This window comes from Lutjanus erythropterus, chromosome 17, assembly GCF_056507025.1.
Source record: "Lutjanus erythropterus isolate fLutEry1 chromosome 17, fLutEry1.hap2, whole genome shotgun sequence".
NCBI lineage: Eukaryota > Metazoa > Chordata > Actinopteri > Lutjaniformes > Lutjanidae > Lutjanus > Lutjanus erythropterus.
The window spans coordinates 17346309-17372306 of record NC_139333.1 but is presented as its reverse complement, the minus strand read 5'-3'; the positions used below and the strand labels follow the sequence as shown (position 1 = coordinate 17372306).

The following is a 25998-nucleotide window of genomic DNA, read 5'->3' as shown; positions in this document are numbered from 1 at the left end:
ATGACAACTTGACCTTCCCCAAGATGAAAATGTCTGTTATGACAACTCAACATTATCAAACTTAAAGAAACTTTACCTTCATGTTTTAACATTACATTGAACTGTCATGTGGTTGGTTTTGATACTGGCCATCATGAGACCATTATAAGTGTCATAAATATTTTCCTTTGTCAATAAAGTAGGCTAACTGCTGCTTAGCCACCTGTTTAGCTAACTGCGCCCTGGGTTGCCAGGAGCCAAACCCAACAAGAAAACCACATCAGTACTCTATTCTCTGTTCACTGTGTTGTCATAACAAAGACATCTAAAACAGATTTTCTCATTGATTAAAAGTATTTGATGTATGTGCATTAATATAATCACAAATATTCAAACAGCTATATGTCACTGCATCACAGAATCCTACTATGATTAAATGAAAGAATACTCCAGAAAAGACCAGCCATATTAATATGAAAAATTAATTGTGTAAACAGAGGCGTTACTAATGTTCCTAATTAAGGTTCTGTTCAGTTGCGTGTGGCAGAGCCTTTCCAGTGAGTCAAAGTGTACAATAGCAGCACCCTGTTTGACCTGAATGGAACAGAATATCATTAATTAGTATCATTGGTAATGCATGTTTACCCTATTTCATGTCAAAATGGCTGCTGTGAAAAAGTTCCTTAAATGCATATTATTTGCCCTCAGAATTCCCCAAGACAAATAAGACGCCACAGTTAACCAAATGCTTTTTAATGATTTCATAATTATTTCTGTTGAATCTTAACTCTCATCACAACACTCACTCATAGTCAGCCCCCCTGTAAGGTTAACAAAAACATAAGAGGGGGTAAATTTTATGGAAAAATATGGACTTAACAATTAAAATAATAAGCTGACTTCCAGTTATCCAGTAAAATATTTAAAATAGGTCAAAACCAGTTACTCTTTCCAGAATCAGCCCTCTTCTTCTGTGTTAAGTCATTTTCTGAACCTTGAACAGTGCCTTGAACTTTGGTCATCAGTCGTTCCTTATTACTTGTAGGAGCCCTTCCTAAAAGTCCCAGGTTCAAACCTACAGGGATACATATGTGAAAGTGACCACTCTAGATCTGAAAAATAGTTTGATAGATGATGCATTTCAAGCAGAATGTGATGAAATTTCATTAATGCTTCTTCTAAACCTTCCACAGAGTACAGGCAGGTGATCTTCCACACGTCAGCCTGTCAGTTGTGCAATTTTTTCGGGTGCTTTTACTATTTATCATGTAGAAAAGCCCCTTTAAATGAGCCAAAGTTTTTGTGTTAGTGCATGCATATGGGCAAATCTTTGGGTTCTACTGAGCCCACAGCCACAGAATGGCCCTTCATTTTTACCACGTAGATGATGGCGGTGGGCACGTTTACTACTACATCACCACGTCATCCATCATTTTGGTTCCATTCACACTTTTAGGATCCCTACATCCCATCATGCTCTTTGCTCTCTTGCAGTCGAGGGAGCAAAGGACGAGTTTCAACAAGTGTAACATCTCCGCGTGGCTTCTGTCCTCACTGGGGTTTTCTTCCAGTTTCTTTCAGCTTGTGTCAGTCGGAGGCACTGCTGCTGTAGCAGCTGGAGGTGGAGGGGAGAGGAGGCGCCATGGGTGTGCTGCTGCCCAGGGCTTTTCGAATGTGGGGCATTAGGAAGGGGTCACTGGAGAGCTGCAGCACATCCACACGGTCCTCCTTGTGATAAGCCAGGCAACGTCGAATGAAGGCCTATGAAGAGAAAGAGGGAGGAAAATGACTCATTATCTTTGGACCAACTTCCACTTCTTACCAGTTGATTCCACTGGGTACGGCCTGTCTGCACCACCTTTTTGATCCATCCTCTGCACGGCTGCATGCACCACCAGCATAGAGAGTTTTGCCTGCCTCATTATGTTCACTTGCTCACTTGTGCTTCTACCACTGACAAGTAGACTACACAGTGAAAGAATGTTTTATTTTGAAAACTGAGCTGTTCGTGTGTCTGACTTCCTGCCCACTTGATCGGCTCTGTGCAGATCGACACAGCGATGCCTGGTGGAATCAATCATTATGTTTGTGTCTGCTCATTAAAAATGGTGAGTCAAATCACTTTCATGGGCTATAAATTTAAATTTCAACTTTTCTTATGCCCCTTCTATCAAATCAGACAGCCTTGTGATATATCACGTGACTGGGAAGAGAAACTGCTGGACCAGGCTGGACAGGAATCATTAAAATAACAGGTCAGGTAGATCTTTTTTTTTTTTTTTTTTTTTTTTTCACATTGCTTGTTGTTCTGTTGTCTTTTTCAATTCTTGTATTTTGGGGGAACATGGCAGGGTGGGAGTCATTCTTCCAGGATTGGTTTTGAACAGGAGTCAAAGTCCACTCCCATGTCACCCTCTAGTTTATAGTCAAGAAGCATCCTTTACCAGTGTGTTCATCCCCAACATCCTGTTTGAGAGCAGGCAGGAGTAAATATGTCATTTCATGGGGCCTTTAGTGGATGATACACTGGGAACAGTGAAGTGAGTTTATATAGCTGTTAAAGAGAAACGAGTACCACACCTTTGCTTCTGTGGTGACCACAGGTTTCGGGGGAAACTGCACATCAGTAGCTTTTAATATGATGTTTTCTTGAAGGATATCCTGCTGCGACTGGTTATGACCGAACGGCTGGAAAAAGATTACAAAAAAAAAAGAGATGGTTAACAGACAACTTACTTTCATTTTTCACTGATTAAAATCTGACAACAAATTAACTGTTAAAGAATGCAGGTTAGTGGTTACCTTGCGGCCATATAAGCACTGGTAGAAGATGACCCCGACTGACCAAACATCCACCTTGTTAGATATTTTGGGGGGCTCCTTGCCCACCACAAAACACTCTGGAGGCAGGTACCTGTAAGTCACAAAATCACAACGTAAGATTGAAGTAGTTTTCCCTATATGTTCTCCCAGCACTGCACCTGTTTACACAATTTTCTGAGGGTAGAGGGTGTGTGAATTCAATTAGCAACATTGGTCTCAAGAGACAGCGCCTCCGCTACAAACTCGTGAAGCCATATCTGTTGCTTGGTTACTACATGCAGTGAAATGTGTCAGTGTGTACCAGTAGGTCCCTGCTCCCTGTGAGGTCAGCTCCATGCCATCTGCAGAGTTGTAGCTGTCATCATCCATGATCTTGGACAGGCCGAAGTCAGTGATCTTAATCTCTCCACAAGCTGTGCCGTTAACCAACAGGATGTTTCCTAAGAGCAGAACAATTAACAGTAAACAGAACAATAAAATTACAATATTTCTAAAAACAAAAACACGTACGTGCATATGTGTGTCACAATTACAATCAGAGAACATATAACTCAACAACAGTAAACACAACAGACTAAAAGTGTGAGAGTACCAGGCTTGAGGTCATAGTGGATGATGGGCGGCCGAATCTGGTTGAGGTACTTGAGGGCGTTGGCAATCTGCATGACAATAGAACGGCCCTCCTTCTCGGTCATCAGCTTATTCTGCTTCAAGTAGAAGTCCAGATCGTTGCCTTCACAGTACTCCAGCACTGTGCAGAACCTGTGAAAGGTTAAAACAGATGATTTCTCTCTTTCTTCTGTCTTTCATATTGAAGAGTTCATCTGCTTATCAGCACTATATGATGGCACATTCATTTATTATATTTGTATTGGTGAGCCTTTATGAGCTTTATGTAGAATGATTCACTCACGAGTCTGTGTCGAGTGAGAAATAGTCATAGAGTTTGACTATTCTAGGGTGGTCAAGTTCTTTGTGGATTCTGTACTCTCTACAGGCGTGTCTGAAAAGCATTTAGGAAAACATCGCAAGTTAGATTCATTCAATAACATTCAGTCAGACAGTTTTAAGCTTGAAGGTCGACAAGGTAAAATTCCTTTATAGAACAAAACATTTCCAACCACAAAAGAAAGGAGAGCAGGTGTGGTGAGAAAAGGTTCAGACTCACTTGTGGTAGTTTTGCTTCTTCTCCTCCCTCCAGTTCTTGTTGAGTTGATGGATTTTAATGGCCACATACCTTTGCTCTGTCAAATCAAAAGCCTGCAAAAAAATATTATACAGCAACACACAAAGTCAGCATAGTGCCCCTGCCATAAGTTATTGAAGAAATACCCAGCACAGTTCAAAAATTACAAACTGGTGCTCCTAAAGCCAAATAATGGGCACATACTTACCTTGAAAACTTCACTAAAGCCGCCTCTTCCAAGTAAATGTAATAGCAGATATCGGTCGTTCAACGTGGGGTGGTCTTTAAATCTAAGGAAAAAGTATTTATTAAGCTATTTGTTTTTGTTTTTTTTAGTTGAAAGCACACCACAGAACTTGTGTTTAGGTACGTTACACTAAAATGACACGTACTGCGAGTTGTCCTCGTTATGAATTCTCTTTAGCTCCCGAATGTGCAGGTTTCTCACTCGCTCCAAATGCTCCAGCTCTGACTGGATCTCTGCTTCTTCCTGCATACCAACACACAACACAAATCTATCATCTACCTCGACCCTCGATAAACAGGAACAACAGTACAGCCAAGTCTCTAGCAACAGGTTGCAGAAACAAATCACAAAAGAACAAAAACAAAGAAAAAGTTGCCTTAAGTGGTAAACTGGTACCTTTTTTAGATGACCAATTCGAAGTTTGAAAATCTCCTCTTGCTCATGATATTCTGCCAGTGACAACCTGTGGAGTACAAAGTAGTAATTTGGAACAATATAACCAGGTCAGAAAAAACTTAATAAGCTACACAATTATAAAATGACATAACACAAAGCCTCCCTATGGTTATGGTTTTTACAGATAATAGTCAGTACTCTTACAATTCTCTAATTACAATTTACTCCTATGAGGATATATTTTAGAAGAACTGTGTCAGAATGAAACAATAAAAAACTCTACAATACAAAGAACAAAATTGAACAAAATATAAGCCCCATTATAAATAAATCTATCAGAAATTCAGAAATGACCTTAGACACAAGTTAATCTGACGGCAACTGAAGACAACCAATTAAATTCAGAAAACGGCACCAAAACACTGAAGTGCAGGCCTTAAAAAATTCAAGATCCACCACAACAATTAGTTTCTGCCTTTGTGTACACCTTAAGCTCAAACCACTATTGTGTGAAGTAACTGTTTGTAATGTTACGTTTCATTCTCCTGGCCGTTGCTCCTGCTCTTTCGTTTGTTCTGCTCGAGGCTGGGTGGAGGCGTCTGGGCCATGGAGGGAGGCTTCCTCTTTCCGAGCAGCTTCCTCTGCCTCTCGATGTCCTCCCGCTGCGAATTGATTCGCTCTTGCTGCCTAGAATATGTAAGAACAATCTAGTGTGAATGTTCTCATATGCAGGACTGACAAAATGCAAACATATGTTTGTGCCCAAATTCATGCTGACTTGATGAGGTTCTGGAAGGCAAATCCATCTGTCCACTGCTCAGTGAAGGAGGCTCCGTGCCGTACGGTCGTGAAGTGGCCCAGACGCAGGCGGTCCTGCATGCTCTTGTCCCTGCAAGCCATTTTCTCCTGCTTTGACTACAAAAACAACCAAAAAAGATAACTGAATGCACATACACTCACAAAATAGCTTAGAGGATGTGAAGAACTATATATTGTTGGTGAGTTTCACCATTATTACAACGAAACAAGTACAACAATCAAGTGCTTTGATGAATAAATAATAGAAAACAGTTACTTTGGTTTTTATATTGTTGAAAACAGTTGCCATTTATCTTTAAAGAGATAGTACAGGTAGTTATTTGAAGTATTGGTTGTATGAGGTACTCAGTGTATCACCTACAGTAGATGCTGGTCAGTAAGACCCCAGTTAGGAGAACCAGAGAGGAGTACCAGTACTGCTGGTACAAAAACTTTGGCTTAAATACAAAAAGTATTTAAGCCAAAGTTTACCTAAAAAAAAAGCTGTATCAGTTTCAGTGTATGCTACATTTAGAATATTCTGACTTTGCCATCAGACAGCCTTTTCCAACAGGAATCCACCGTTATATAAGCCAAATATCACCCTCTCCAAACCAACTCCATAGGCAAAACCAGGTTTTACCTCACAGAACACAGGAGTTAGTTGCCGGTCATCCACTGCTTCAATTGGTTAATTCAACAGTTCACTTTTTTCTTTCCTTCTTTAATTTCCAGAGTTTATGGTTAAATGTATGGGCGATTATACATTGGCTGGAATGAGATTAACTGGGTACCTGTGTCTGCTTCTATGACTAGTACCCAAATAAGATGGACTGATGTGATGCTTACATTTGTTCTGTGACCAACATTATGTACATATGTTGATTTCTATCAGATTGCATATTGAAATAAAGTTTGAGTGCAAAACAAAACAAAACAAACACCAGTAACTCATATGTTCTGCAAGATAAAATTATTAATTTCACCAATAAAGTTTGGTTGGTTTGGAGGGACTGATATTTGGCTCATATAATGGTTTCCTCTTAAATGTTGTCTGATGGCAAGGTAAAGCAGTTAAAATATTCCAAACAGTGTAACTGATGTCTTTTTTTTAGGTGGACCTTTTTAAGTGGCTCAAATACATTTTTTTTGCTGATCCTGTCCACAGCAGCACACTGATTAGCTTCCATGCTGGTGCTCCTCAATTCACCCCACTTCAAATAATCCAAAGTATCCCTTTAACTTAGAGGATGTAATGAACTGAATCCAACATAAACACCATGAAAACACCTGACCAGTTAAAAGTCGGGTGAGTGAAGTGCTCAGATGCATCAATAATTTAAAGAAAACATTCACTCTGGTATTCACATTATCGAAACTCACCTTCTCGATAAGGAGCTTCTTGCTCATGGTCACACACTTGTTCAGTCGTTCCTTGTAGCGCTCCAGCATCTTCTGCTGCTCGTCTACCTGCCGCCTCAAGTCACAGTTGGCCTGCCAGAACATACATCATCACTCTGACATCTTATTCTTATTACAACAAGGAATCAAGGCTGTTTTGTTCCTAAACCAACAGGATGCAACAGCTATCAGTGTGTCAGCTTTGTTTGCTGACATTTACACCAGATGTAATTTAAACAACAATGGCATTTGAAAATTAATGAGCACATCATTCATGATGAGCTGTGACCAGACTGGTGCAGGTTAATTACTGGGATTGTTGTGGCAAACTGTAGCACATTTGTCTAGACTGTGAAGTGATTATTAAAGACATTTGTGAATATGCCTAACAAATAAAGAAATTAATGTTTATATTCTTGACTGACATCAATCATTGTTGACTTTTTCCTACTGTCCATCCCTACTCTGAAGCGCTTTCAGATGTTCGAAATGCCCCAAACCAAGTTCGATTTTAAATATTTCTTTAACTTACCCTCAGCAGGTCGTCTATCCTCCCCTCTTTCTTCTCCAGGTCAGAGTTCTTGTCCTTCTCCAGTGCTGTCAGCTTCAGCAGCGTCAGTTCTGACTGAAGGGGGAGGAGAAAGATGACAACAAGCTAACAGTCAACATCTCAACCCACTCAATTGACGCAGACATCCCTTGGGCCAGTCAGTAACAAAACAATCACTTAAAATGCATAAAAATCAGACCCTGGCATCTCAAAATGCTGACCTTTAATTAGGCCAATTAGTGTCATTTGCAAGGATAGCTGGGTAAGCATTGCAAGTATCATGTCAGACAAAGTGCGGTGTGGGTGGCGGGGCCTTTCAAAGTTTGACCTTTAATTCAATCCACAATTTGGATGACTAGTGGCACTTTTTCAAATGGCAGAATGAGGTGTGAAGTACATAAAAATCTATAAAAAGTTTTGTCAGACTCAACTAATGCTGTCTGAGATTACACTAAATTTGTGAAACAACAACTTCAATCAGTCAGTCACCTGGATGGCTTTGTGTGAGCAGAGGTGTGTTGGGGCTGCCTTAACAGAGCTGCAGGATGAAGAGTCTGTGTGAAGTGAGCCTGTGGATGAAGGACTGCCGTGCTGAAACTGGATTCCAGAGAGACAGAGGTCGAGAAAAGTAGAAGGGGATGGAAGGTAAAATACAACAATTATGTAATACAGACTGTAAAGTGAAATTATAAAATAGCTTAAGGGGTTAAAAACAACAGGGATATAGAAAATTGAAATTCTAAACGAACACAAATGTCTGCAGAATTTAATGCTGAACTGTCAATTACAATAAAGGTGAATTAGATAAAGAAATATTATTAATAGAAACAAACAACATACAATAGTTAGTATTTCAGGACAACAACAAAATGGTATGACATTGCTTTATGACACCTGAGTGATTAAGAAAGGGCAGGGAAGTACAGAGTGCAGTAAAACCTCTGCTTTTTTATGAATATTCAGTATGTTGTTGCCAGCAGGCTAACAGGAAATGGCCTTTTTGAAATAAACCCCATTTACCCTTCACATACATCCTTCATTAAACAGATCTTTCAAATCAATTCAAATTCAAATGTGCTGTTTCCCTGGAGAAGTTTTTAAAAACTGCACATACAACTGATAAATTTAAAAACACCTACAAAATAAAGTAAACTTGCTAGTTAGACATCCATCAGAACTAATTAAAAAAAAATCATTGTCAAAGACCAACAATATCTTTTTTTATGTTAATAGTGATTCAGGACTGAAATTTGTGACTGTCCAATCATTTGTTGCACTATTATAAACCATTATGATGCTGCATTCAGGCACACATAAACACAGACCCTTCATTGATTTCAATGAGGGGTTCAACTTCAACTGTTTTTCTGTCTCATCAGTATCTGAAGCAATACATCCCCAACAAAACCAGCCATTTGCAATCATTTTTAACCACAGACTGCTTTCAGTCAGTCTTGGTGTCCGGTAAATATCAAAATGGTAATGATCAACAACCCAAACAACTTCCCACATTTTTGATAGTCCTTTTGTGCACTCATCATATGTTTAATTTAGAGCCCCGCTGCTATAAGGAGCTGTTTACATGCCATTTAGTAGGTAGTAAACACAGTTTTGCAGTAATGATGTGGAAAGATGTTATTTTAACATAAGATGGATGAAAATGGTAGGTGAAGAGATTCTAAATACATGGTGTTGTCAATGAACAGGCCCCGAGTTTACATAATGTATGCATGGTCCTCCTGCTCTGTTCTCTGCCTTACATTTTGTTACTCATTGTGTTACACGTCAGCACTGAAAACATCACCATTACCTACAGCTTCTCTTGCCAGAGGCCAAGTCTATCCTATATGCTTCAAGTTAATAAACATCACACACTCAGCTCCATTTTGTGCTTGTTTTCAATTTCCATTGAAGTCAAACTGAAGGGAAACATTAACTAAATCTTAAAATCTCACTAGTTAGGGGATGTCTTGCTACTTCCACTGGTTGAACTGATCCACTCAAACTAAAGACACGCCTATTAACTCTCAAAATGGATTAGACTTTGGTAAAATAAACTAAACTAAATCTTCGCAATACATGCCTCAGCAACCCTGTCCAATTAAGAGGATACTGATGCTGAGAGAAAATAGACCCACAAAGCCAACAGATGAATGTGACTCTCGCTAAAGATTAAACAGCTGAGCCAAAGCAGGAGAGAGCTATGGGGATGGATGGTGGTGCTCACCAGAGGATTAGACAGTGAGTGCTGTGGAGAGGAGCGCACCAGCATGGGGATGCCCCGGGCAGGACTGGTGCCAGAGCCACTGCTACCAGCAAACTGGCCACAGGGCAGTTGACAAGAAGAGTGTATAAACAAGACAGAAAGAAAGAAGACAGAGTTGTTATTTAGGAAGAACTTGATGAAGGACCATACTGGCACAGTCGGAAACGTGAGGGTGAGTACATCACAGTAAAGTCTGAGAGTGATTTGAAACGGTGCACAGCAAAGTGGCCAGAATGCAAAATTCAACACCAGGATGATGTGTGTTTAGTTTGCACTCACCTCAAAATAATCGCTTATTTTGTGCCCTCTCCCTTTTCCTACAAAAAAACAGGACAAGAAAAAAAGATTTTTAATCTTACACTATGTTCCTCAGCATACACACTTATTGAAGTGTAAGAAAAGCGAACCAAAAAACAGAATTTAACATGTTAAATGCATCCCAAATTGCATTTTACAAATTTGCAGCTGTAAGTATTTTGAGCCAAGAAGAAAGGAATGCTGAAAGCGACAGCTGAATATTTCTGCTGGAGTTCTGTCAGCAAGTAGGCTGGACTTACCCTGGCTGTTGCTGTCATAGATGTCTCCTTTTCTCTTCCTGCTTCTCTGGTCATTGGCCTTCTTCTCTGGTGTCTGACATGAGCAGAATCACAGCACAGCTTGGATTTAAATTTGACTCCATTAACTTCAGTTCATTAACCACATTAACATAATGGCAGAGCAACTAAATTGACAAAACGAAGCCTTACGCCCTTAAATTAGAGGGATATAACTGCACTCCTTGCTAAAAAGTTTGACTACAATGTAATAAGAGTTAATGTAATAATATTTTACATGCTTAGTATTTAGCAAACTATTTTACTATGTCTCTTAAAAGCAGAGTGACCTGTTCTTTGGCCAAATTCACTCATCACCCTCCTGTATCCACTGGATAAACAGAAAATGGATGAATAGATCCATCACACACACTGCACTTTACCTAGTCTAGTCTTAAGGGTCATCTAGGGGTGGGGAAAATATTCAATTCTTAGATGTATCGCAATCCTCTCTTGAAAGATCATGAATCGATGCAGAAAGTAAATAATTGGAAATTTAAAACCCATTTCTCAATATTATGATCGCTTGGACAATTTTATCAGACCAACTTGTATGTTCCTAAAAGCTAAACCTATTGAATGGTGAAACATAACGGACACAAACGTGCGTCATGTTTATGTGGTAAACCAGGCTACTTCTTGAGTTTTGGTGAGGAAGGCTGAGCAATGAGCAACTGTGGATAAATAAAATTTGTCTGGCACCTCCTGGCTTAAAAGCTTAAAAGTCTGATGCATCAACAATCATTTTATAAATGGATCGTAGCCATCTGAATCAGAATAAAATCAAATCATGAGGTGCTGAGGGATCCCCGCTCCTATAATGATAACAATGAGAGCAGCCACACTGTAAACAGTGGTGCCAAGCAAGTGTTTAATAAGTTGCAGACTATAACCTGGAAGTTCGGCTGAATTTTGATTGGCTATTAGCATTCATCAAATCACTCTCTAAGTGCCCGGAACAATATTGTTTGCCACTGTCACTGTCAGTATAGCTGCGGTGTGGACTCTGCCACCCACATGAGTTAGATTAATTATAAAACAATTTATTCATAGTTATTCTTAGAGTTCTTGGTGTGGAAGGCGCTTAGGTATGCACCATGGTACACTTTACACTTGACCGCATGTCAAACTCACAAACAATCACTCGGGAAACCATTTAAAGTCAAGAAGTACACAGTTGTCATTGTGATTGATTTGTTTCACAACCAACCTCCAGTTCTTTGTCACTGAGTGATCCCGCGCTGCACAGAGACTGGTTGGATGATTCGCTGTTGGCTGAACTCTGGAACACAAACAACAGACTTGATTAATTAATCATGTGAGTAGAACTTGAAATTAGTCATATAAGATATTGACATGACAATGCTGTGTTACAAAATGCCATATTCTATTTTATACTAAAATGATGGTATACTCATTTACAACAAAGAGAAGTAGTGGCCTGTCTTGAGGTCTGTTGACATTCAAATGCAAATGAACTCAGAAATCCAAGAGCAGATTTCTACATATGTTTCCCATAATTTTTCCCACTCTTTGCATCCTGTTTTTGTAGCAATGTAAGCACAAGCATCTAACAGGTATAGCTCTGAAAGTACTGCCATTAAGCTAGGATGCTACCATGAGAGTATATTACACATCGTTTTGTTAATCTGCAAATCTTCAGTTCAGATCTACTTCGTAGAATCAGTTCGTGTTAATGCATACCATTCATGGCCAGCTGCACAGCCTGATGAGACTAAGAAGAAACAGCAGGCTAATTGGAGCAGGAGGCTAATGCTTTTAAGGCCTGCTGGCTCTCTCCTGCTCAAGGTCACACATTACAGTGCAAACACATTTTTTTTCTCTAACATGTACACCACATATGTCCACCGTAATGTTTCTGACAGTGCCTTAAATCCTGCCTTAAATCAATCACACTCTGATACCTCTGTGAGCAGGCCTGACGATTCATTTCGGATCACACTATAGGCCGAAGCATGAATGATAGTGATTGCTTTCTCAGGGGTTGCCATTTTCTCAAATGCGCACCCACACACAGTAATACCCAGTTCAACAGCAGGGTTGCAGCATAGCGAGCAGCCTATGCTGTGAGCTTCAGCTGCGGTGCCATTTCAGTGTCACTAGTCTCCACTGAAACAAAGAGCTGCTGGCCAGCTCCCATGTCAGCTAAGACAGAGCTTGTCTTGTTTTAGCTTTAGCTCAGGGAGACAGGATCATTCCACTGAGAAAACTCCCAAACACAGAGCATCAGTCAATACTGGAAACAGAGAAGACTTCCAAGCCTTACTGAACTGAACTAACACAAGAGAGCTGACTGACTGCTCGTGTTTTCATTCACAAATGACGGTAGAGCTGTGGGATGTGAACTGGGAGCAACTCATTTGTCTGTTTTGTCTGTTTGGCTGCATCTATTAATCATTTTTTAAACAATAATTTTTTCAATTAGTCAACTAATCTGAGTAATTTATGGATTTTTCTAAAAATTATGTTTTTATTATAAAATTAATATGACAACTAGTTATTAAATATCAAAAACGTGTATCAATATTTTATTCAATCATAAAATAAAGCCCATTAAAATATGCCCATAACAGGCATATTTTGCTATAAGTCTGATGTCCATCCTATTTAATAGACCCCATTTGTCAGAAAACTACTAGATCTCAAATTCAAAAGGATTGCTGTGATGCATATTAATTTATTCACTGTGTCATTCCCATTGACATAAATAAAAGATGAATGACGCTTCTCCACTTCCTCTCACTGTTAAAATTTCTGAAGCCAAAATACCCTGGCTGCCATCTCATGCTAGTGACGTCATTTGGAACCAGAGTCTGTGCAGTAGCCGTCAATCATGGTATGAAACCCCATCTTTATACTCTCAAATAACTAATTAAGACCAAACCGATCACAAAAATGAACACTTGAACAAACATCAACATAATATGAACTATCTGACATGACAGAAGCCATCTTTGGGAAAAAAATATTTAACATGTACTTTGATGTTTGGCCCATCTCCTACCTGTTAACATGTGGAGGCAAGATTTATAACCTGCACTGCAGCCTGCCATCAGGGGACAATCAAGATGCTTTGGCTTCCCTGTCATGGAGTTCTGATGTTTTACATTTCTCAAGATATAGTCAATGGTCATTCCTTCTCCCTGAACTAAAGAATCAGTATTTAAGTACCTGACTTAAAACTTAGGGCCGTTAAAGTAAACAGATAATATAAAATGTCCGAATAACTACAACAGCAACGCTGTCTTGCTGTTGATGCTACTGACTGATAAAGTACTCCAATGCTTTCAATTTCAAGTGTTGGAGTAGAACAGTACTGCTCTACTATTACCATAACTGATGACATTGATACAGTCGACGAATTGCGCCAGCCCTACTCTTTTGTCTCCAAATATATCTCAGCAGTGATAAAGGGGTACAATCATTTAGCTTCCCAAACAAAACTTCTCAACAACAAAATCCAAGGCAACTTTCATCATTCCATCTGCACACACAACCTGCGCTTAGAACAGCTGATCATTCTGATCAACAAAACATCAATTATGCTATTAAGAGATGTCAACCTTGGTCACACCAACTCCAGTGAAGCGAGCTTCAAGCAGTTCCTGCCTGCGAGGGTCCAGGCTCAAAGCCTGGCTATGAAGTCCCTCCATCATGCCTGGAAAGAGAGAGAGAGACACAAACCATGAATGAAATTAGTTGGGTTACTGTCACACAGCAGAAGACAGGCACACGTTAAAAAAAAAAAAAGAAAAGCAATAAGAAGTAGCACATTGGCTACTAATGCCGTGCATATAAAATATTGTAAGTAACATAACAATCAAGCCAATCTTGAGGTCTGATCAGCAAAATCTTTCACTATCCAACACAGCTGCCTGGGAACCTGTGCCTATATGGGATCAGCCCACTGTCTTAAGTGAAGCAGTGCTCAGAAAACTGACACAAAATAAACTTTGTTTGCTATGTTACTGCCTGTTATTGACAAACCATTTTTTTTAATGAAAAATCACAATGTCATTCTGTGGAGGTAAGCTAAAAGTAAGGCTGTACCCAACTCAGAATTGTCTGTCAAATTGGATTTGGCTGTTCAATATCAATATCTCAGTATTTATTCCTTTTTCATATAGATGATCAAGCAACACTTAATAGAACTGCAAGATGTTTGAACAGGCTTTGGCAGGATGTTCAGGGAGACAGCAACATTCACATAATAGGCGTACAGTGCACAAGACAAGTTAGCCAGGCAAGCTAATGTGTGCTACTGATGGACTGGAAATGTGCAAAAAACCTTTCTAACTGTAAATTCCCCAATTATAAGCAGAAGGCAGAAGACAATTTCCCAAAGTTATGACTGAGCCTTATCAGACAAGACCTGTCTTCCTCCAAGCAGCTGAATCCAGCTGAACTACTACATGCACATACTCTATGATGGCTGCAGTTGTCCGCGAACACGTCTGCTTGGGAGTATAATCCAGGTTTCACCCAGACTCATCCTGGGTCTTGGCATCTGCCTGTACCCATTGCAGACAACTTCACCAAGCTGACAGGAGAACTTGACATAGTGGAATGATTTTATATATCTTATATTTATGTATTCTTTCCAGGGAAGTTCAAGTGCTCCCCAAAGGATAAAGCCAATATGTTGATTAAAATTTTACTGTTATTGTAGATATAATATGGAGGTTGATGACCTATGATTGTCTTTTTTCCTGCCTTTTTTGGTCTATTAGTCTGACTGTTTGTATGGCTGTCTGGGTCCAGAATTTGTCTTACCATTAACCTGAAAATAAAGTGACTGAAAGACATATCTTAGAAGACAGTGAAAGAGTAAGGAGAACCACTGGCATTACACCTCTAATTTAAGACAAAGGGACCAAAAATATCGTCTATCAAATGGTCCCCTCCTTACATATGGTTATCCTATCCATATGAAATGGCAGGGCACGACTTCCTTATGCCACTAGGAACCCCTACCTGTCAGGGTATCCATCATCGGAGGGCACATATGCGACGTTTCAGGATGATGACAGTCAGTCAAAAACAAACAAATTATACAAATAAATAATAATTAACATTACAGTTTAGCCCAGGCAACCAACCTTGGTATTTTTTCCCAAAAAAAGCCTATCAAAACATTGCTGGCCAGCAAACGTTACATAGATAGAAATAATCTCTATCTTCATCACAATTTAAATGACAAACCAAACACTCAACTTGATTGAAGTTGATCGATATTTTAGCTTAAACTGACTTCGTTGCAGTTGGTGGAACAATCGTTACGATAGTGTTATTGACTGACAAGAAGCTGCAACTCGGCTAACGCTAACTAGCTACGGTCTTGGAAGAGAACCCTAGACCCGCGAAAGATCTCGCGAGAGTGAACATTTTAACACAAAATATGATCTTTATTTATTGCTAACCAGTTGTTTTTAATCCGTAAACCTCATCACATATTAACTACAACATTGTCACATTATAACACGAAAATATTTAGTTCAATGTGCACAAATAAGAAACAACTCGTTCAAGTCTCGCGAGAATTCCATAAATCTAGGGTTCACTTCTAGACATGACCCTGACGATTCCTATTATGATTGTCAAAATCTTGTCAATATTTTAAGAAATGCACAGTAAAGTTATTGTGTATCAATTAACAGTAGAAGTTTGATCCGAGTTCCCAGCAGCTAGGATGTTGCTAACAAAACCAGCTAGGGCTAGCAGTTACATGGCTAGCTAACGTTAAGTTACCTTCAGCTAGCAAGCTAACGGTAACAGTGGCTGCAGCAGCAGGAGTCTCACCTGGAGAAGCTTTCGCAGTTTTCACAGTCACTCACAGTCCTAGAAAGGATGTTGTTCGTCCATCCGACGACAGCAAACTCCTTAACAACTCCCAGTCCAACACACCTCAAATAATCGCATCAAGTTATCCATTTACAATTATTTCGAATTCAGGGAAGACATTTGTTAGCTTAGCTGATGCTAGCTAAGGAGAGTGGTGTGGCTGGCTCCTGCTGCTGCTGGTGTCATCCGGACAGGAGGCCCTGATCCTCGGGGTTTCCTCGTCCGTCTTGGTGCCCCTGCACGGGCAAACCTGGAGCTGTCACTGCTCTGAAGCCTCCTCACAAGTGTTGTCACATTTCTGCTGCTTCACACGGTCTCTCTGTTGTCATTATCGAGCGATGTCACGTTTTACACCGGGAGGAGAAGGTCAGACACCTTGTTAGAGTCCATCCTTTAACTGTTAATGAAAGATCATCACCCCCTGCAGCAAGGCCGCACAGGGCTCCAGGGAGAGCTTTATGTGATGCTTCCCATGCGCTTGTTTAACAGATAATGTAAGCTCCTCTCAGGTCAGAACCACCCCAAAAACAGGATAGGGATTAGCAGCCTTGCAAAAGCGCAAATGTCCGGGGCCCCTGATCTCTAGTCCCCCCTCCCAAAAAAGTCAGAGGTTCATTGTGTGCCAGTTGTTTTTGGTAACATGACAATTGTCAGATTTGTTTGGGGATATTTACCACTAATGTCCATCCAACTAGATCCTGCATTATACATTTGTGGCCCTACCATCTATGGTCACGAAATTAGGTAATTATTTTAGTTGAATGGATAAAATATTTTATATATATGATTATATATGTATGATGCATGTTTCTAAATAAAGTAAAGACAGTATTTCAGGGAAGGATTGTTGGTTGGTCTCTCTGTCTGAGCAATATTTTAAAAGGCTGTCTGTGGAGAGAAATTAGATTTAAAATAGTCACAAATGTGTATTATATGATCTACAAATGAAAGATTAGATCCACAAATATGTACACTGATTTGTGTGTGACAAATGCCTGATCCAATCTACACGCAAATACCAAGCAATTTGAATACATGATCATTATCATGTTTTATCCACCACAGAGGCAGCCAAGAAGGCACTTTATCATGTTTTATCTACCATAGGGAAGAAGAAGGCACTTAATCGTGTTTTATCTACAATAGGGGCAACCAAGAGGGCACTTTAACATGTTTTATCTTGCTGGGGCTTTTTTTTTTGTTTGTTTGTTTTATAACATGGGTGCACACCAGTCCACCACCAGTGTTTAAATCATCAATAATCATTAGTTATGAGCTCCCTCTTCTCTTTTGCTTTGCATTACAATTTTGTGTCTGTTTCAGTTTGGAGTTTCCATCATAACGCAATATGCAACAACTCTTACCACTGATGGCAATGTGGCAGTCTGTTAGAGCAGTAAATTTCAAACTTTCTGTGCCGAAAGCACACCAAAGGTCCAGCCAAAATCTCAAGGCACATGTGTATTCATATCCATGCAAAATAGCATCTATAACCAAGCTAACCAATGGAGGCAACAAGTATTAGCCAGCTGGCATCAATCAATCAACCTTTGCTGTGTCACACTAATAACTCCCACCATCCACTGCGCAAATGCCAAAAACTGGTGTTCGCTTTGGTGGAAGGTTTTGTAAGGATTTTTTTAGGGTATAGAATTTACCCTTTTTTTTTTTACTCTATTTTACCATTGGGAAATTAGAGTGTAAAAAGTACTGATATAGTAAGTTAAAATTTCATCCATAGCGTTTTATGTGGTTGTCACAAAATCCCACAGCACACCTGGACTTGCCTGAAGGCAAACTGTTTGGGAACTACTGTTTTAGAGAAAAATCAGTGTTTATACAAATGTTCTGTTTATTGCCCACAGTTGTTTATTTGTGTCTTTTACTTTCTGTCTCTTTTGTCTCCAAACTGAAAGAGGTGCTATGCCATTTACACACACAGTACAGCACTGCTGACTACATTACTATGTGACTATGCAGGGTTTTATGCCTGCACTGATTGGATCCCATGGACTTAATCTGCATGTATACTGCTCCATGTATCAGGTATAATTTATCGGTGATAGTCCATTTCGCATATTGAAAAGTGTCACACAGATAATCCATACTTCCCACAAGGATGAGTGAGCGATACTTGCAGCTTAAGTCCAGGAGATGGAAGCAGAGCATTGCAGACAAGGAGCCCTACACACTTGAGTGAGAGTCACTGGGGAAGCAGCAGCACTATCACCTATTGGTCATATATCTAACTGTCATCATTTTAAAAACAACTGTTCATAATCTGTATGTGTCTTTAGTAAATTCTGGTAATATAATGTGTAATTTTGAATTATTCAATTTGCTGATTACCTTGAAAATCCTTGTGGCCATTAATCCCTGCCAAACGTCTGCTTTTGCATCATATATTTTAGTCCTAGATGTGTATCCTGAGTGGGCTTATTGTTTAATAAATCACTAATAAGGAGGCAAACAAGGATCATTAATATTTTGAGCTTGTGAAATGATGATCACAACCTGCTATTGTAATAAAAGGTGCATGAAACATTGATAGGGTGTGATAAAACCTTATTAGAGGCAACAATGTCACCGAGGACTGTAAACACAATGAATATTGCAGGAAACCCATCAGTCTGGTCGTCTGGTGTATTTCTAGATTGTCAACCTCAAATAATCCAACAAGCAGAAATAAGTCACTTTTATACCTTTAAAAACAGCAGTCGTTTGAGCCAAACCATTGTCTTTCACATCTCACACCCTTATGCTGTTACATGGTGAACACTGACATTTGATATGACATTTTATTTGTCATATTTTAGGGGGAAAAAAAACGTTTGTACAAGCTGTACACAAGGGAAAAAACACTACACAAGAAACTGCACAAGTTTGCAGTAAATTAACAGTTTACTCCAAACCACATCTTATCTCCAGCACGTCACTTGACTGAAGTATAGACAGTTTATCTCGCCTTAGTCCCACTGAGAAGCGCAAACAGGAAATCCCAACATTGTCATCAGGAAATGAATTTTTTGCATACAATTATCAGCACTTTTGTTCTTCCTGTGACGCCAAGGATTAATTTACCAGCATCACATTTTTTTTTTTACATTTTTCCACTTGGTATCCAGTCATGTGGATAGTTTTGATTTCATCTTCCTCTGAAACAAGTATTCAGAGCAATCTACAGATCTTCCTGGCAATAGCATTCTTTTGATAGTATTCGCTGCCAGAGGTCAAAAACAATGAAAACCATCTGAAAACAGATGTTATGTAGTCTCAATACAGAGGCAAATAAAATAAAACTACATGGTGGGGCACTGGGTAAGGGTAAGCATATAAATATGTTGTTTCTGACTGGGGTAAACCTGCACAACACAAGAGTTCCTTGTCAATCACACAAAATCTAAACAATATTTTATTTATCAGTGTCGTATAAGTGGGTGTCTATGACAAATCCCTGATAAAAAAATGTGTCCTCAGAATAATTTCTACATATTTACAAACACAAATAATTATTAATTATTGTCTTGTGACAGTAGAGGCCTGCACATGATTTGACGTTTTCCCATAAAGGACAGTAAAAGTCCATTATTTCATCCTTTATTCTCCATTCTTGTTCAGTAGCATCAGTCTTTTCCTCTGTATGTGATGTTTGTGAAGGTAGATGTGGCTCCTTTGTAGAGAGGATTGTGTCCCTGTTAGGAAAATACACATAAAGAGTGAGTTTCACATACAAAATAAATAAGAAATGCCATTTAAAGGCTCTCGGAAACAACGAAACTCCAAAGGCGAAATCTCTAATATTACCTCGTAGAATATGGGAGTCTACCGCCGCCTTGTTCTCTTTGTCTTTTGCGGTCATTGTGTGGCTTTGGTGAATCAGAACTATCATTTTAAAACACAATAACACAAACAAACTGACAGACTGAGGTAGTGGCAGACCAGCAACATCTGTGTTAAGCTAGGTAAAATTACTGATTTGACCTATGGAATTTGGTTGGTTTGGAAAGAGAGATATTTGGTTTATAAGGCGATTTCCCATCAGAAAAGGCTGTCTGACAGTAAGATGAAGTGGTGAAAATATTCTAAAGACAGGGTACACTTAAACTGACATAGATTTTTTTAGGTGGACCTTTTTTTAACCCCTGTCCACAGCAGTTTGTTGCTTAGCTTCTGTACTGGTGCCCCTTTCTGCATCAACTGTACCTAATATTTTGACTTTTGATAAGTGCCTCATACAACTCCACTTAAAATAATCTGAACTATCCCTTTAAAGAAAATTTAAAAGTTAAATAGTAAAAACATATTTATTTTATTTCATTACTTATAAGTGACACCCATCGTTTTCTGAGGTCTCACCTTGTACTTAAGACACGTATTAACTTGACTTTACGGCTTATATTTTCAGCATTAGTCAGTGAGCTTTTACACTACTGTGATTCTTTACAGTTCCAGGCCTATGGGATTTGGGCGTGTTTTTTAGGCCTGAAACAGGCCTGTTACCAGTAAAGGCTAATTAGCGTTAGCTAATTTAAACCCAGCCCTTCCGTTGGCTGCCTTTTGTTCTTCTGGGAGTAACAGCATGCTACAAAAATAATAAAACACATCTTCAGAAAACGAGAGAGAGGCTGCGTGTGTGGCCTTTTGTGTGTGAAGGTGTGGGCATGACTGACTGTGTGTGCCATGAGTCTAACAAGGGGGATTTAGTGGCACCACTACTTCATGAAGTGTTAATCATATATTTTTTTAAAATAATTTAAATCAATAAATATTGACTATACCTTGATTTGTACCTTAGTATTTACTGTAAAAAAGTAAAAGTTTAGCAACAAGCTGCAAAGCCTCTTTGAGTTTACTCAACTAAAGGCTAATTTGTTATGTCAACTTAGATTAAGAAGTTCACTTAATGTGCTATTTTAAGCTTGTCAAACTTAACATCACTATTGTTAACTTAAGTACATGTGAACATCTAAACAGTAATGTTAAGTTTCATAAACTATCCTTCACTTTGAGTGAACTTCTTGACCTAAGTTGACACGACAAATTAGCTGTTAGTTGAGTAAACTCAAAAATTCTTTGCACCTAGTTGCTCTACTTTTGAAAGTTTTCTAACAAACAGCACATTAGCTGTCTTTAAATGCAGCGCATCAAAGCATTTGCACACACGCCTCATGCTAAGTTCACTGACCGTGTCCCACTTAGCACGTGCACGTTCTTCCTCAAATTTAGCAAACTCCCGTCTGTCGTGGATGGTGACCAGCAATTTCCAGATAAGCAGAGCCGCCAAACCCAGGAACAAGATTGCTCCCGCCACCGACAGAAGCACCACCAAAATGTCTGGACCCTTGGGGCAGTCTGGGTAGAAGGAGGAAGAGATAGAGGAATGAGTAAAGGAAACACGGAGAAGAAGATAAGCCAGGAGCTACGACCAGAGGAAGTCTGATTTCACAACGTTGTTTTCCTCCCTGTCCTCTCCGTCACTCACATGAATATGATATTATTTTCTGCTGCAGTTTGTGCGTCTGACTTTCTGATTCAGTGGAGTAGTTCTTTCTAGCATGAATGACAGGTGCTTTCTAAAGGTTATCAGATTTGTGACATGAGGCCAGAGAAGGAGTACAGCATAATGTTGGTGAAGAGTAGGGAGTGGGACTTTCAGATACCAAAGCAGCAGAGAGGAGGATGGGCTGAAGTGGAAAATAGTAACCTCGCACAGCCAGGCCACAAATCTCCCGTCCCTCAATGTGGTCTGGCAAAACTCAATAGGAATTTGATTTGCACAGTTTCAATAAGGCCGCACAATAAGATGACTGTCAGTACTCTCTTTCAAAGAGTCATTACAGATGAAGCCCTCCTACACCAAACTGGAATAACTGGATAGTAATTTTTCCCGTCATTAGCTGTTCCGGAAAACTTTCTCCTAAATGAACCACCAAATATGTCTCTGCATGCACTTGAGGGAACAGGCGCTGCACTTTATGAATCACTCTTCATTTTAAGTCTGTAACAGGCCTATTTATTTGGCTGCCTGTGGGAAAAATCCATCCCTTTAACAACCTCAATCCAACCCTTTGATCATTTATAAATATAAAAAATATTTCATTGTGATTTTATTTAAATAACCTGCTAACATTCATCAGGCACACAGAAGTTTGTTGGGGTTTACATTGTTTATTAAAGGATCATCATTTTATTAATTGGCTAGTTCGTCCATTCATTGGTTATGTTGTTAAGTACAAATACACTTTTAATTTGAAAACTGTTTTAATTCAGGATGTTTAAATGAAGGGAATTCAACAGTCAAAATAAATGAAAAAAATATGTTAAATACAACATTGTGGAACAAGCTACTTCCAATCTTACAGAGTTGCTTTGTTTTTCCTGAACTTTTGTACATAATGTTTCTACTTCAACTGTGAAGCTAATAACGTAGACAAAGAAATAAAAAAAGGTGCATTGTTTGTCCGCCCCTTCGGCATTTTATTTTTTCAAATCTGGCCCTTCTACACAGTAACTGAATAGGCTTGGTCTACCACATCAAGTTTAAATAGTTGTTTGACATGTTGAGGAGTTTTCAAGAGGGAATAAGTCATGTCATCATCTCAACAATCTCATTTGTCCGCTAACAGGTTTGGCCTCTAGAATAATGATTTCTTCTGACTCATAAACAGATACTTATTCATTTCAATATTTGACATTAATCTGAACTCTAATAAACCGACAAAACAGATGTTGTGGCATTGAGCTTCACCTGATGAATTTAAGTTCAAAATACACCCTATTTTAGCTCTTGTTTGGTCTCCACCCGCTCCTGGTGGAAGTATCTATATAATATAGAAATAATATATAACTCTGCCCATCCTCTGTTCGGTGTAGGGTGGCCTACAGAGGTTTTCAATTAAAAGCCAGCTGCCTGCTGTGGCCAAAAAAGACACAAGAGTGGTGAGAGTGAACCAAAACAGTTAAGCCGAAAGCCGGAAAACCAAAACAATTAGCTGAAAGCTGCAATTAAACACTGTACAGCTGAGAGGGGTGATAACTCTCTGTGGGTTTGTCACTACAAGCCACCTCGTTCATTAAAAGCAACCATCTGATCCATTTTTAAAACGAAATATGCTTTATAGCTGCTTTAAGTTTGATTGTTGTACATTTACCAATGAACATTCATGTTATAGAGAAACAGAATTACTTGAAGCCACTTTTTCAGGAGCTATAATGGTCTTTAACATCATTGGTACAATTAGTGTTCACTGTCACAAAGAGCTCGAACTGATGTCTGGCAACAATTTCCTCATTGTTGGCAAAGATGTCTTACCTTTACACTTCTAACCACAACTGATAAGAGCCATCTGGTCCATGTGTGTGTACTTGTCTTTGTTTGATAGTCTAGATGTACAGTGCCAGTCAAATGTTTTGACACATCTTTTGCATTTAATGTTTTTTTCTTTATCTTTATTATAATACTGGAGACATCAAAACAATGAAATATGGAATTGTATGGAATTATGTGGCAAGCAAAACATTTGAAAACAATTCAAAATATGTCTAAATAATTTCTAATGAAAAATAGAGGAAAAAAAAAAAGCATTGTGTCCAAACTTTTGACTGGCGCTGTATTTTTGTATACTGTATGTTACCTTTGGTCTGTGTGTGAGAGCATGTTTGTGCGCCTGTACATATGTTGAAAGTAGTGTTGGGTAACAGTGAAGTGATCAGGGTGAACTTTTACAGCCAACATCAAAGCTTTACTCTTCTTCCTCTCTTCTCATTCCTACTTTTCCTGCTCTTTAACTGACCCCTCTGATCCCTGTGGCCTCTGCCATTATATATATATAGAGTTGTGTAGTTGTGTAGAGTTATATGAATCAATTAAAAATAATGACAAAGTCTGCATGTAACATGTTTATTTCACTAAAATTAGCTAGCAGGGGTATAATGATAAATTAATGTGGCTCGATCTATCAATTTGATTTTCACTGATCCAAAACGATTGATGCTAAGTGAAAATATCGTTCTCCATCGCCACCTTTAAAATACGCCTTTATTTTGAAATTCCCACGGCATGTATGCGTTACAGGTGTGTGGCAGAATTCAGTCAGAAAACTGTCGAATCATAATTTAGTTGCTTTTTGTGAGCTGACATAAATGTAACTGAACGTGTTAAACATCTGATATCAATCACAGGCACCTGAATTGAATCAAATCGAAATTGTATCATGGTAGACTTTGTGATATCAGCAAATATCATATCGTTGACCAAAGAATCAACATCATACTGTCACATTATGAAACTTGAGATTTATACCTTTACTAGCTGGATTGGTAACGTTTCAACTGTTGTATGTTTCTCTCACCCGACTGTGTCAAGTCCAAAATGTCATTGTAACTACATTTGCAACTATTTATCTTATTTTGTATCGTTTTCTCGCTGGATAATGTTAATGTTGTACCGTGTTTCCTTCTGGCACTGGCTGGCTACTTTGTTTCATAATGACTATCCTGGAGAACAGGAAGAAAACAACCTAAAGAGGCTCGTTGGTTCGTTGGACTGGATACACAAATCTAATGTTACGTAGGTCACAAGAACAGCAACAAATTTCAGATTAGGTTCAGAGAAAAAACCAAACAAACAACATTAGCAAATTGTCCAAGCAACTGTTACTAATCTAGTGGTATCAGCCTTTTAATTGGCTGTTGTGTAAAACTTGTTTCACAAAGTTGAGAGTTCTGCAGCTGTTTCATCTGAGTTTCAGACAAGTTTCGACTGTGTTGTGGAGTGCTTTCCACCACGCTAATCATTTGAAATAGATTTCTACCAAAGTTCACAGTGTAAAGTCAGCCTTACAAGCTTATTTCTGCAACATTTTTTTTTATTAACTTCTACAGAAGAATGCAGTCAACTTTGACTGTTTCCAATCTTCCCCTCCTCTCTTCTCTTTCTCCTTTGTAACACAGCTTCATGTTTCCTGTTTAAAATGTTCTCTCCCTTTCTTTTGCTTACTAAGTCTCCTCTCTTTCCCTCCCCTGCTTTCCTCTCGAGGATATGTAGAGTCAGCGGGTTCCAAGAGGACCTGGACAGCTGTTTATGACCCTCTTTGACACGGCGGGGTGCAACTGTGTTCAAGGCAAATTTTGGTGTTCTTCTCTGCTACCCAGTTGTGCCTAAATTAAATGCACACATTCATTAAAGGCAGGCCCAGGGACAGACTTTCTCTGCGGGCACTGGTGGTCATTAAAGGCTGTTTTACCACTCCACACTGTTTCTATTTGGCCACTTTAACAAGCAGATGAAGGGCATGCAGCAGAGAAGTGATAACTTGTTCGTGGGTGAAAAAAAAACACACTGGGGAGAGGAGGTTTGCTAGATTGTATTTATGGTTGCAGATTTTATCCTTGTTATCTGTTCAATATTTGCATTTACTGTCTATCTCTACCACTTATAGTCTTAAACATGCACACCCCTAAAAGCTGTACAACCTTGGCACATTATCATTATACAGAATTGTTAGTGCTGACCTTGTAGCAAACAGCTGACCCTTCCTAACCTCCGCCCCCTTTTGCCCAGTGCTCCAATAACAATTGAGCCAGCTTGGTACCTGGCAGGATTTTAGTCAACTTTCTACTTTCCTATTTCCTGTACTTGAATATGCTGTTAGACTCATTAACACTGAAAAGAAAACAAGATATGGAAGGTTAAAAAATGTTGCTGGGCACGTGTGAATATATATAGTTACATTTTCTGTTAGCTAAAGTTAAAACCTTAAATAGATTAGTGAGGTACTTAGCTAGTGTTTTGCTAATGATAGCTATTAGATGCAACTAGCCAGCTAACAATTGATGTAGAATATTTAGCTAGAACTACAGAGTTTGGTGTTATTTCTTTGTTTGTTCATCACTAAG

The 25998-nt window shown here is 39.1% G+C and overlaps 2 protein-coding genes across 3 annotated transcripts in view; both read right to left on the bottom strand.

Moving 5' to 3' along the window:
* Positions 1-716: 716 nt before the first annotated feature.
* On the bottom strand, positions 717-16643 carry LOC146312050 (serine/threonine-protein kinase tousled-like 2). Of its 2 annotated transcripts, XM_084740641.1 has the most exons (21): positions 16060-16643; positions 13824-13918; positions 11450-11521; positions 10204-10276; positions 9926-9963; positions 9608-9700; positions 7870-7977; positions 7363-7455; positions 6813-6923; positions 5410-5546; positions 5166-5318; positions 4632-4698; positions 4381-4478; positions 4197-4278; positions 3971-4062; positions 3716-3805; positions 3395-3564; positions 3104-3242; positions 2782-2893; positions 2560-2667; positions 717-1740 (listed from the first exon to the last, which is right to left on the bottom strand). In XM_084740641.1, exons 2-21 carry the CDS (start codon positions 13914-13916, stop codon positions 1567-1569), a joined length of 2103 nt encoding a protein of 700 aa, XP_084596767.1. In that variant the 5' UTR covers positions 13917-13918; positions 16060-16643; the 3' UTR covers positions 717-1566. The 2 variants fall into 2 exon arrangements, with proteins under 2 accessions (XP_084596767.1, XP_084596768.1); XM_084740642.1 differs by lacking the exon at positions 9608-9700 and having other exon boundaries at positions 16060-16640.
* Positions 16644-18983: 2340 nt separating this feature from the next.
* LOC146312049 (integrin beta-3-like) overlaps positions 18984-25998 on the bottom strand; it is a 28294-nt gene continuing 21279 nt past the window's right edge. Inside the window, exons 14-15 of the mRNA XM_084741681.1 lie at positions 21287-21453; positions 18984-19793 (exon numbers count right to left, since the gene is read on the bottom strand). Coding sequence (XP_084597807.1) covers positions 19725-19793; positions 21287-21453 — 236 coding nt within the window. The 3' untranslated portion in view covers positions 18984-19724. The remainder of the gene's footprint in view (positions 19794-21286; positions 21454-25998) is intronic.